Source organism: Chiloscyllium punctatum, chromosome 7, assembly GCF_047496795.1.
Source record: "Chiloscyllium punctatum isolate Juve2018m chromosome 7, sChiPun1.3, whole genome shotgun sequence".
NCBI lineage: Eukaryota > Metazoa > Chordata > Chondrichthyes > Orectolobiformes > Hemiscylliidae > Chiloscyllium > Chiloscyllium punctatum.
Window position 1 is genome coordinate 92980605 of NC_092745.1, and position 13071 is coordinate 92993675.

General features: G+C 39.5%; 1 protein-coding gene across 1 annotated transcript; it reads right to left on the reverse strand.

Annotated features, from left to right (window-relative positions):
- Positions 1 to 1480: 1480 nt before the first annotated feature.
- LOC140479939 (tetraspanin-1) lies at positions 1481 to 12066 on the reverse strand. Its single transcript, XM_072574351.1, has 8 exons — positions 11946 to 12066; positions 8130 to 8207; positions 6394 to 6600; positions 5222 to 5296; positions 4677 to 4775; positions 2813 to 2953; positions 2644 to 2727; positions 1481 to 2247 (listed from the first exon to the last, which is right to left on the reverse strand). The coding sequence occupies exons 2-8, from the start codon at positions 8184 to 8186 to the stop codon at positions 2191 to 2193; spliced, it is 720 nt and encodes a 239-aa protein (XP_072430452.1). The 5' UTR covers positions 8187 to 8207; positions 11946 to 12066; the 3' UTR covers positions 1481 to 2190.
- Positions 12067 to 13071: the final 1005 nt, after the last annotated feature.

Sequence of the window (13071 nt, forward strand, 5' to 3'; positions counted from 1 at the left end):
TTGGCAAAAATCACTTTTCAGTTTCCATTGCTGCACACTTGCATAAATTACATACCACACCTAGTCATGAGAGCTGTATAAAAAAAATTCATACTGTCTCTGGTTTTTACATGGATATGAAAATCCATGTCAGTGTACTGATAAGCAATTTAGGGTTTCTTCTCATGACAGGAAGAGGCATTACCCCTTTTAAAGGGGGGGGGGGGGCAAAGTGATTGGCGACAGAAGAGCTTCACAATAGTGATGGTCAAGAGGCGTGGTTAAAGATTGCATAAAATAGTAAAAAAAGTGCACCAAAATGCAAAGATAGGCACTACACAGGAGCCCAGAACCAAAAGTTTAGTTTACCATATTCTACCTTTGTTAGTCTCAATTCAGGAGAAAATTTGACTACAGAGCTTAGGTCAGAGATTGCTGAAGGTACAGCCAGTAATTTTATAGCAGTATATTCAATCACTAATGTCATGTTTCAGCCTCTTGGAGGCCGCAGTAATCAAGAGAAATCTTAGACTAAAAGAAGCTCTAAAGAACCAGCCAGCAAGTCAACTATTACAAGGGTAAATGGGACTTTATGCACAATAAAAGCCAGGAGTATGGTTCCAGAAATTGCTTAAGTCTAAGTGACCAATTAAGGCTTCAGCCTATCTGGAATTTGATTTTAGAGAAACTGGGAGTCATAGTAACCAATAAGCATGCTTTTGAAAGAGCATCTGGGAACTGAAAACATGCTACTAAAAAGGTTACATCAGTCCAGTCAGTCACTACAAATGTTAGAAGGACTTTAGTCACAGATTCCAAACAGTTGAAAGATGGGTATAGAGACAAACAAGCAATTTAAATACAGGGGAATAAAAAGCAGTCATTGTTAGCACTTTGCCATTAAATTAAGTGTTGAGGATTTGAGGGAGCAGTTTGGAAGGATAGAAATCATGCAGATCTTTGGCTGGAATGATGGCAGAATACTGAAACACTAAGTGTTCTATTGTGCTCAAATGGAATTAAACTATTCCTTCAATATTGAAATTATGCATACCAAATTAGCGCTGTTTACAGCAAGGCATCACTAAATACCATTTGGAGCAAGAACTTTGGATTCTCAACTAAAGTTGCTACTTGAGCAATCTTTCAGCCTCAAGTGAGGTTAATACCCATTCATGCTGCATAAGACATGCATACTTCCTACCATGCTTTTTCTATCATGAAAAAGAAGTGATGCTAGCACAAACATGTTAGCTAGAGTGATGATGATATGTAAGGACACTTCCAAAATCTTGTCTAAATAGTAATCTCAATTTCACTAGCTGGGTTTTCAATTTGGCTGAAGAGCAAAAAAAACTTTACTCACAAGAATATAAAGTCTAAGAACATGCACTTCCTGGACCCCAGTAAAACATGAAAAAATCCAAATAAAACATGCTAAGTTTTGATACAAGGAATTATCTAGATACAAAGTCCAAAGCTTTCATACTTTGATTAAACTTTATTGGCTTCACAAGTTTAAAAAAGTGACAACATAAAAGCTATACAAATGAAAGTGGTTTTGAAATGGTTCTCATAACCAGAGCTAAGCAGTTTGATATCTTATGGCATATATACATGCCTACAGGGATGTAGGCTTTATGCTGTACATGCTAAATAATTTATCCAGTTCAATAATTGACAAGAATCATATGTTCAAGGAATCTTTGCTTAAGTTAAAAAGTATTCTAATTGCATTTCACTGTTCACAGCACAAATAAGCAGTAACATTTGTTATGGCCAGTGCTATTTTGCTCTTTAAAATCATTTGGAGGTACTTGACATTGCTGCATTTGCAACATTAGATATTGTGGCTTTTCAATTTTCACATCCTACAGACTAAGTGGAACATATGGTACAAGAGGGTTATGAGGCAGTTCATTCACATCGAAGGGCTTCACTTCCCCACACCCCTAAAAACTTAATGGCAAGATAGAAAAACCACCTTGTGATCATGCTTTTGTATCTGGTATCAGCTCAAGTAGGTTGCCTGAAAACATTCAATTCACAGGCAAAGTGAATTGAAGTGATGCAAATTTGCTCATGTTATTGTAAAAATACACAAACATACTAGAAAATATTCAACTTCAAGTATCAAACATGCACTATTTGGCACAGGTCCTCATGTCAGAAGTTCCATTCTCAAGTTATGGAAATGTTTTCCTTCATATTTCATTCTTTGCCATCAATTTTGCAGTACAAGTACATGGACACCACCATTGCTGCAATCTGAAAAGACACCATAGTGAAAACAATTAGAACTGTAAAAGCTCAAAACTGTAGAACAAAAACTGCTGTAACCCTTCCTTAGCCCATACAAGGAATGTTGAAGGGCCAGGTGTGTGCAACACTGTTTCTTTGGCAAGAAGGAAAGATTTAAGAACACAAAGTGCTGGTACAAAAAAGGTGTATCAAAGTTATACACTTTGATCTTTAAGTTGGCAATCATGCCGATTGATTTAACCCAGGCTGAGGTGTGGTAAACCAAGCCCAAGGTTTTAGTTTCACAAATGCATTTTAGCAACTAAACAGCATGTTCTGGGTGAATAGTAAATTCATTAGAGTGCAACCCTTTGCTGTTCATACATAGATTCTTGATTGAAATTCCGAACAGGAAAATCTTACCTCCAGTGCACAGATTCCTGCTGCAATCCCTCCTACAATGTTAGCATTCTCCTTCAATATGTCAAAAAGTTGACGAAAGCATCCCTAAATATAGAACAGTTGTTTAAGGGTATTATACTGAAAGAAAGACTCAAAGCCATGAGAATAGAGGCTTTTACAAAGATTGTACCTGTATATTACTTTGAGCAGCTGCACTCTCAGTACAAAGGACTGTTGAATTGCAACAGAATTCTGGAAAGGTTTGGTTGTGGTGTCTGAAGTAATAAGAACCACCAAAGTCTGTGTAGTTGCTGAAGCCGCAGCATTTTAGCTGAGTGACAGAAAGTGATAAGTTAGTACTGAAGTATTCAACTCTACATGTAATAAAGATTTATGCAAGATTACAAGCTAGCAAAGATAGCTCACATTGTAGCTCTGTTCAAGTGATCACAAACACTACATACCTTTGCTAAAGCCCCAATATCACCTTTCACAAGTTGAAACAGTTTTTCCTCAAAAGATCAGCAACATCCTCATATCCAGAATGCCAACTTTATCTGAATTTACTGTTGTAATGCATTTTCCTTTAATTGCCTACATCCAGGTTATTATAACTCTCCCTTGCTTGGCAGCTAAGTGGATAGTTCCTGTTAAGATCCTAGAACAAGTCATTTAATTTTGACTTTAGCCTAATTGAGATCTAGGGGAAACTGCAGATTGAAATGGAGTAGTATGGCGCTGGAAAAGCAGTGGAGAATCAGTGTTACAGGCATAAGCTCTTATCAGGAAGGTGTAGGGGTGAGGTAGCAGGAAGGTGTAGGTAGATGCAGTGAGATGATGGCGATAGGCCAGAACAGAGTGGAGCAGATGTGAAGAAAGATGGACAGTTGAATTGGAAGGGGGGGCTGGTGAGAGATGAGGAAACTGCTGAAGTTGATGCTTCATGGCTAGAGGGTCCAAGGCAGGAGGCCCTCTAGGCATTGAGTGGCTTGGATTTGTTGGAGGTGGCCGAGGACTTGCATGGCCTTGGAGCGTTGAAGTGGTCAGCTATAGGGTGGTGGGGCTGTTTTAGTATCCCAAAGATGTTCCCTGAAAACATAGTTGGTGTGCTGTTTCTTCCCCCCACCCCAAACCCTTATTGGCATTCCAGAGAATTCTTGACTCCCTTTTGGGTCCATGCCACCCTTAATCAACCCACCCTCCACTTTCCCATGCCACAAAAAAGATGCAAAACTTGTACCTACACATCCACCTAAAGCCCCAAAGGATCCTTCCACACCTTATAGAAAAAAGTTTCCCTGCACAGCCAAACACCAACTGTGTCTGCTTCTGACAGGTGTCCATTCCCCAACGTAGAGGACAGATACCAACTGCAGAATATTTCAGGAACATTACTGGGACAGAGTTAACAACCTCACTCCCCCTCTGCTAAGGAGAGGCCAGTCTACTGCCAAATCCAACCCAACTGATGTTAGAAGGAAGAAGTCATCTGCCTTAGGACCCTCTAACCACATGGCATCAGTGACTTCACCAGTTTCCTCATCTTCCCTCCCCCATCTCATCCCAGATTCAGCCCTCAAACTCAGCACCACCCTCTTGAACTGTCCATCTCTTTCCACCCCCCCCCCAGGAAGGAGCAAGAGTCTGATGCTCCTTTGATCAGTCTGACCAGCTGTGCTTTATGCCACACTGACTTGGAGACTTGGAGATCTGCAGGCAAAAATTCTTAAATACTAAAAATGCTAATTGAGTTGGTCTTTAAGAAGTGTTCATTCAGTGAACAAAGGATTGAAGAGAAACCCTATTCTTTTCTTGAAAATAGCTCAAAGAATTGCCAGAGTGTATAATGGCATCCACTTTCAGATGTGTGGTTAAGTGGTAAATACAGAGCTCAAGTTACAATTAACCATCTATTAACCTAGTATCATAGTGACTCTGCCTGCTTTAATTTAAAGCCAGCTACTCATTTAATGTAATGAACTGATCTGCAGCACAATTTAGGAGGTACAGTGAAGCATTTGGACCAAGTAGAAAATTTGTTACAAAGTAATTACTTCACTCATTGTAGTATTCCAGATACCAGTCACATCATTTTTCCTTCCATAGTCATTTTGTAGGACTGGAGTAACCCATGCACGTAGAAGACTTTCTGCCTAAAAAAAAATTACAACTGTTGAAGTTTAAATATGGTGGCAGTTCACCCAAAACCAAACCAAGTTATAGAATTAAGGGAGAGAGTCAGGTCTAAGTGGCATCATGTAGAAAGCTTACATCATAAGGGGAAATTCAAAGATGAAATTAACAGCTTGTGACAAAGGCAATACACAAATTGAAGTAAATTTAAGCCTGGGTGTAGGGTCTTTATTAATCCTCATTTCTGAGGAGGAGTGTCAAGCATGTTCAATTAATTCCCAATTTGGGATAAAGCAATAGGAGCGGTGTTGAGAAGAGTTCCTCTATGAACTGAGAATTGAGAATATTAAAGGCAATTTGTGTCAAGTGGTTTGTAGTGTGGTATCAACATTAAATACATATTTAGTTTACAAGTTATTTGATTATCTTCCACATTTATATAGCAGTTGGATGATGTTTTACTTACAAAGGAGGAATACACCAAAGCAACAACTGCAGCAGCAATCTCCGCAATAAAGATGATCAGAACAATGGCAAAGAACTAGAGAAATAAAAGAAACATTACTAGTCTGGTCACAGCAAATCATGGTATTCAGGCCAGCTATTTGAAGTCTATAATAGAATTCAGACAAATTACAGTACAGCAAATACTAAATAACAGTTCAAGAGGCTATGGGATGGGGCTTCTTGACCTCAGGATTCAGTTCCACTCCCAAGTAGTGGTGGGAATTGGTTGATTTTAAAAACCTTCTCAAAATATGAAAAGGGAAGAGTTATTAGTACAGTAGCATTCTTATCTCTGGACCAGGCCAATAATCAAATCCCACCTACCAAGCAGGACAGATACATGCCTGAATAATTGATAAAATGGGTGGGGTTCATTGCAGTGGTAGCACTCTTCTCCAAGCCAGGTGGTCTGGAGAAGTCAGCTCTTACTACAGAAGGGTCATAGAGATTAGAAAGCAAGCAAAAATGCTTCTGAAGTTGAGCAGCTGGAACACTAATGACCAAGTTAGTGTTTAGCAGGAGACAAAGGAGTTAGATTAGACCATGAATGGAGTCATATGCACAACACAAAACAGACCCTTCAGTCCAACTCATTCATGATCAGATATCCAAAGTTTATCTAGCCCCATTTCCCTCTAAACCCTCCTGGTCATATGCCCATCCAGCTGGGTTTTAATTGTAATTGTAGCAGCCTTTACTTCCTCTGGTAGCTCATTCCATACGCTCCCCACCCTCTGCATGAGGAAATGGCCCCTTAGCCCCCTTTTAAATATTCCCCCTCTCACCCTGAGGTGATGCCCTTTAGTTTTAGATGCCAACCTAGGGAGGGGACCTTGGTTATTTACTTACCCAGCCCTCATTTTAAAAAGCTATTAATTTGTCTCTACATTTCTAGTCCATAATCTATTCCAAATTAGAATTTTGGTCATTGCATCTCAGCCATTTTCTAAATCCTTCCTTAATATTCTAATTCAGGGAAATAATCCTTCTAGAGAGAAGGAAATAAAATAATGGAGTGGGGAAGTTTTGCTCACATTCATTTTTATACTTCACCTACTGGGACAGAATAGAGAGTTATCCAGATAAATAATCTGGACTGCTGCATGATATGAGTAATCATTTTGTACATACCAATATTAGCAGACACTTGCTTTCCTTCTGTGCACCACAGCAGCCCAAAAAGCCAAGGAGGACTAACACAGCACCAATTGCTATGCAAAAGTAACCAATGTTGACAAATTGCATTGCTTGAGATGATACAGGTCCAATGACTCGTACAAAAGAACTGCCATCCACACTGACCCATATGCCAACCCCTAGAAGAGCTGCTCCAGCAAGCTGGAAGGATTGAAGAGACATTAAAATCAGATCAATTTCACCATGCAAGAGTAACATTTATATAGTAAAGGCAAGATAAAGTGGTTATATCACACCCTTTGTGCTGAATCTAATGTAAATTGTTTCAAAGATTAAAATATTGGAGATTGTTACACAAGTCAAGCAAGAGATCCTTGAGTCAGATGGTTCTCTGGCTCCCAATTAATCTAATTGGAAATTTGAAAATCCAACCAAGGTTTGCATCTAGTTGTAGATGAACAAGTGAAACTGAACAGTACAGCAATGAACAGACCCTTCAGCCCACCAAGATGGTCAACAGCTGACAACCTTTAGCCTCAATGCAGTCCCCTTCTAGAAGAAAGGTCAAAGGAGCTGTTCCAAATTCCTGCAAGTTGGAGATCTCATGTCAGTTGGATTTTCAGCTAGGTGATATTCTATTTTGCTTTGTTTCATTTGGTGCTGTAAATAAACTTGGTTTTACTTGAAGTGGTTTGACCAGCTGTATCATTAATATCCACCTTACATTTGCCTAAAACTACTCAGTTAGCATCAGGGCTACCTTCTTGATGGGGGGGGGGGGGGGGGGGGGGGGGAGGTAACGATGTCCAGCCTGGTTCATAATTGGACAGTGTACACTAATACAATACACCCTAATGGAGACATACCATCTACCACCTCATCTAGAGTTGGCACTCAGGGATGATTGGCCTCTATGCCAACATCCCTGCATTTGACTTGCATATTGGCTGTTTATGAAGGCTACAACTAAATCTTGACTTAAAGGACAAAAGAATGTCTTGCAAGAATTGGAGAGTTATGTAGATCTTGTGTTTTGGTCTATCAAAAATGATTATGGGATATTCAATGAAATCTGTCTTCATTATGAATTATGCTCTTAGTCAGAGTCATTCTTCATTACACAATATTAATTTTGGAGGAAAGGTGCTGGCAAAAATCTTCCCCTGGCTGAAGGGATGACAATTTATTGCCCAATCTTAGAACTTAAAAAGCCAGCCATTTAGGGCCAAAAGAAATTCCATTTGGCAATCTGGTTTGGTGACTCAGTAAAAAAAAACAAACAGAAAGACGGGATGGAGATAAAGTAATTATAAACTTTAGTGATGTCACATAGGAAAATGATTTGGAGATGTGAATGTTGGACTGGGGTGTAAAGTTATAATCTGGTGTTGTGATTTTTAAGCAGTTAGAAAAAAAAAAATCACCTTTACTCCTTGTGGGAGATTAAATGTTAAACAAAACCCAGGAATGAGAATTAGAGGAATAAAGTGAGAAATGCAAACAGTTTTAAAAAGTGATCTCTAGCTCCTAGCCACAGGTAATGAAGCTGAAACAGGAGAGAGTTACAGACCTCTATTTAGAAAGTGCATGATAGTGATTTGGGGCAAGGACAAAATAGGAGACAAGCAGAATTCAATTAGTGATGTCATGTTCAACCAACATGCTATTCACAAATTATCTTCAAATTAGATGAAAGCTTGTACTGCATCTTTTAAGATTAGTGTACTTACAAAGATGAAGAGATTGAATAAGACCATCATAACTTTCACAAATGTAAAGCACCCCATTTTCACTTGTAAAGTGAAGACCTGCAAAGACAAAAATCAAACTTGAAACTGGTATTGCTACAGAATTTAAATGAAACCAAGAGGCTCATTGTTTAACAATTGAAAACATTTTTTGAATCATCCATAGCACAACTTCCTAGTATGGTCAGGAGAAATTAAGAGGACCATTGTACTGATCTTGAAGTGATTGAAGAGTACATCGCAGTTAAACTTTTAATACTGGGATTGAGGCCTTAAGACTTTGCCCCCAGTATCTCAAAATCCAAATCATGAAGGACAAGGGTAGTAGGTACATGGGATCACCACCTGCAATTTCCCCTCCAAGCCATTCACTATTCTGACTTGAAAGTATTTTTTCCCCAGGAAGAGATTCAATCCTGGAACCCAATCCTAGTGGCACTTCAGTCACCCACACCAAATTTCTATTAGTTAAATGGGACTCCACTTGAGAATTAATATTAATGGTGAGGGTTAAAGTGCTACAGAGTGAAGGGGGAAGGGCAGCAGGTCCAGGGAACCCTGGATGTCAAGGGACAACTTGTTAAAGTAGAAGCACTTAAAAATATGCATTAAAAACACTGAGGGGTGCCTTCAAAAGTAGAAAGTGCTAGGACTGCTTAATCAGCAAATGAGGGTTTAAAAAAGTGACACTGTTAGACAGACATAAAACCAAGGCAGTCAAGAATAAAAAAGTGTAAATGCAATACTAGCAGGACCAGTTAGAAACAAAAGGGAAAGTTTGGAAGGAGAGAGGACACGAGTGATGCCCTTATGACAAAAATCTTCATCTGCATTCAGAAAGAATGCATTGTTGCCAGGTTTTTCAGTTGGCTGGACTGGTTCTGAAAACATTGAGGTGGTATCAGATATTTGAACAGCCTAAATCCTCAGGTTCAATGAAATGCATACTAGACTATAGGTGGGGCAGACTGCTGGAACCCTGGTGGAGTTCTAGTCTGATGGGGAATTGAAGTGTTAGACTGGAGGTTAGCGAACAGGATTCTTTTGTTCAAGATGGGCAGCAGGGATATGCCAACTATGAGTGGTTGGGAAGTTACTGGAAAGTCTGAAGAATAGGATTGAAGTCAATACTTGGAAAGGCATTGACTGATCAGGGGAAGTCAGCATGGATGTGTTATAGACAGAAACAAAGCTTTTGAAACTCTGGCCTGGTAGCATTTGTGGGAAGAAATCAGAGTTAGTGTGGAATCAGTCATATGGTCTGTTTGTGCTAGGTCTTTGTCCCAACTCCCTAAACTGACCAGGCCCCATTTGCCAGGTTATGTCCTGCTAAACTTTTCCTATGTTCCTGAATAAATAAGTTTAGAAAATTGTAACTGTACTCCTTTCTCCTGAAAGGTTGCTCCACATACACCACTCTGGTCAAAGTTGCCCCTCAGGACCCTTTTAAATCAAGGGTTCTAATTTTGCATTCCAACTTGGAAAGACCTCAGCAATTCAGTATCTATATTCATGACTTTAAGCCTCTTAAGATGGTCTGCTTCAATGCAGCATTGAAGCAAATTCCAGCTTCTCAACCCCACTTCCCCTGCACCCCCCCCAATTCCTAGCACCATCCTGGTTAGTCTCCTTTGACCCTTTTCAAAGAGAAGTAATATTCTTCCTGTAAGGATATGACCAGTGTTTGAGGCCAGTGACTCAAAAACCTACTTTCTTCACATGTGTTGGAGACATTGAGTTTCACCACCAATTTGTGTTTTTGCTGGGGATTACCAGTTCTTGAATAGAAAAATATTGCTTGTTAACATGCATAAATAATCCCCCCCAAAAAAATTTAGTGTTAAGTTAGAAGGTATAATCAGCAAGGTTACAGAAGTAAAGTCAATGGGACTGTTAGGAGGATGATCTCAGGTTTCAGTCCGCTGGCAAGTTGGATAAAGCCAATGCAGATAGAATTTAATCCCAAAGTTGAGGTAATGTATTTTGGAGACTAATAAGTAACCTTGGGTGCACCAGTTCAAGATCCCTGGAGAGGTCAAGAGGTAGATAAGAATGGTGAAGCCAGCATAGAATGCTTGCCTTAAGCAGTTGGTGTGTAAAATGTAGGTGCAAGGAGCATTGCCAAAACACTAATCATTGTTTAGACCATAATTAGAACATGGTAGTTCTGTTCACTGAACTGAAAGGTGATTGCACTGGAGATTCACCAGGGATGCTGGCTGGCATTAAAAGTCAGTTGAGGAGACCAGGTCTTTTTCTTGGGGCAAAAAAGGAATTTAAGTGACATTAAAATGGAGGCACTGAGGGTAGATCACAGGAATCTTTCTTCCCTCCCCTAAGCCCTCCAGGCTTAACTAGGTCCAGCATTCCACTAGTTATGGTATGCACAATATTCAGTTGAAACCAGCCTATTTACTAATTTGCCTTTGACAAAGTCAAAGAGCACAACAGTACTTCTGAACAATGTCAGTTATGTCTTATACAGTCAAAAGTAGTCATGTTTCCTACAGTCATGGGAAACAAAATCACAACCCTCATTTTAAGTAACTCCCTTAAAGTACATTAGGTTTTAAAACCCTAAAAATTTACTCGAATTATTCAGATTGGAATCAGAGCTTCTAGACTGACAAGGTACACACTGAACTAATGAGGAATTTTGTATGATACCTCCATTTTGTCTATGGAGACAGGTGGGTTGACGAATCCCATTCAAGTCCAGTAAAGCTCATTAATAGTCAATTAGATCAAGTTTAAATTACTAAAGAGTGAGAATTTATACAGGAGTGTATTAAGTACTCAGTTAAAGCTGCAAGTGCTACATGTTGGAGCAAAATTTCCCAATGGTGCAGCTCACCATACTGTAATGGCAGTTAGTGTTTCGGTTCAAAACATGCCAAAGTTTAGTGGCAGAACCATCTGAATTAGATCTAACTTGGAATTAGATCCCAGATTTGGTCTATTGAATCAGAACTTGGGCTCAACAGTTTAAAGTGAATCAGCCAGTTAACTAGTTTGAATCTCATTTCATAGAAGCTTGGCAAGTTTGTCCAACTAGAGCTCCTATTTTTGACCACTTAGAAAGTAATTACCTTGAGATAGAGGTTGGATCGTTGTCAGTTAGTTGAAGTACTCGATGAGCACGAGGGAAACAGTTTAAGGCAACACAAGCGAGAGATTCCAGAGAAAGAACAGGTTGAATTTGTTTCTAGGGGATAGAGGTAGCCCACTTCACATTACAGCGAATTGAGTAAGTCAACACTACAGGCACGGTACCGGCTCCGATTAACGGAGAACTTGGGTCTTTCGTTACACCCCTATCCAAACAAGTGAAGCAATTCCTTTTGTGCCAGTTTGGCTAGACTAGCCGAGTCCACTCCTTTGATTTTAAAAGATCAGATGACTGCAGTTGGTGCCCTGTGAAGCACCATGTACAATCGACGTGTCTTACAAAGAGAGCGAAGTTATGTATTCGTTTGCTGTACAATTAGCACTTCCAGTCGGTGCGTAGAGAGGACTGGGAAAAAAAAATCTTGCCACTTAGTGTTAGACTCGTTATCCAGATGGGCAGGTGGTTTTCTAAAAGCTTCCAAAACACGAACAGAAAGCCATTCAACGATTAGTAAAAGTTACTAGAAATAAAGTGTGGCTAGAGTTTAGACAAAAGGTCTATTGAGTGTAGGAACAATGCCATAAATTCTTAAATTCTATAGAGAATATAATCAAGTTATGAAGTTTAACGTAGTTAGAGATTGAAACAGCCAAGATCCAAGCACAAAATACATTCTTTGAGAAACATACCTTTAACTTCAGGTACGGTCTAGATAAGCCAGAAATGCGATATAAATCAACACGTCTACTTTGACCTTGTAGAAAGAGGGAACAGGTACCTCACCTGGCAACTACATGCATTTAAAAGGAGGATATTTAAATAGTGGCTTTAATTGACATCGATTTCAACCAATTGTCCCCAGCAGTGGGTTGAACCCTCTGCTGAATCTAACTTTGATTTCCATAGCCAGACAGGTGCTTATGCCTGCGCCCTCTTGTGAGCAGCTGTAGTTGTTGAGATGGTAACAAATGAAGTCGCTTATACTCGTCTTGACGTTGTATCTTTTGTATGATACATGAATGTCAAAAATAGAATCAATTCGTCATAATGCTCCTTCTACTAAGGAAAGTAGAATGCGGAAGACAGCTCAACACTAAAGTAGTAAACGGAGTCAATTTTTACCATTTGTTAGCGGATGTTATTCTGCAGTTACAGCTATTTTCTAATTAAATTCCTTCTCTCATTTAAAAGATGAGCCACTCACTCAGGAATGCTTGCCATTCAATAGCATAAATTGTCTTTGCTGGCAATTACTACGAAAATAAAAGCAGGAAATGCCAGAAGGTATCTTACATCACGTCTCAACGAGTAGTTATCTTCCTTAACATGATGCTTCCAAGGTCCTAGCAGATCAGCAATCTTCATGATGCAGTTGTTAATAATTCCAAAAACACTACATGAACTTCTCAATCGTGTCTATTTGTACTGATCTATATAACCCACAATCCTTTTCTTAAAGAGATAGTCATTCCTTTGTTAATTGTCATTATCTGTTTCAGCTGGTCACAATGTTTAATTAAACTGCTGCACATCCACTGCAAGGATGCTGAAACAACATGGCACTCTGTCTATGCCTACATCCCAGCTGACTGAACAGTCCATGGTAGAGGCCAATGTTTGCACTTAGAACATTCTCTTAGCTTTGATCTCCCAATGAAATCAGGATCTTGTGTTGGTGATCTCCCCTGGAACTCAGAAGGTGCCAATCTCCCATCCAACACAGAGCCTTGCAGCTTCATGTGACTTTCCCTCTTCTCTGGCAGCAAAATCTTGTCAGGATAACTGTATTTTTCACAAAGAAATGAACAGTTGTGA

What these genes read in the sequence shown, in the direction of transcription:
- LOC140479939 (XM_072574351.1), bottom strand. Translation starts at nt 8,186, where the DNA reads ATGGGGTGCTTTACATTTGTGAAAGTTATGATGGTCTTATTCAATCTC. An exon ending in CTTTGGTGTATTCCTCCTTT is followed by an intron (nt 4,776 to 5,221) that starts GTAAGTAAAACA and finishes ATTTTTTTTTAG; the next exon opens with GCAGAAAGTCTTCTACGTGC. An exon ending in CTGCTCAAAGTAATATACAG is followed by an intron (nt 2,728 to 2,812) that starts GTACAATCTTTG and finishes TTCTATATTTAG; the next exon opens with GGATGCTTTCGTCAACTTTT.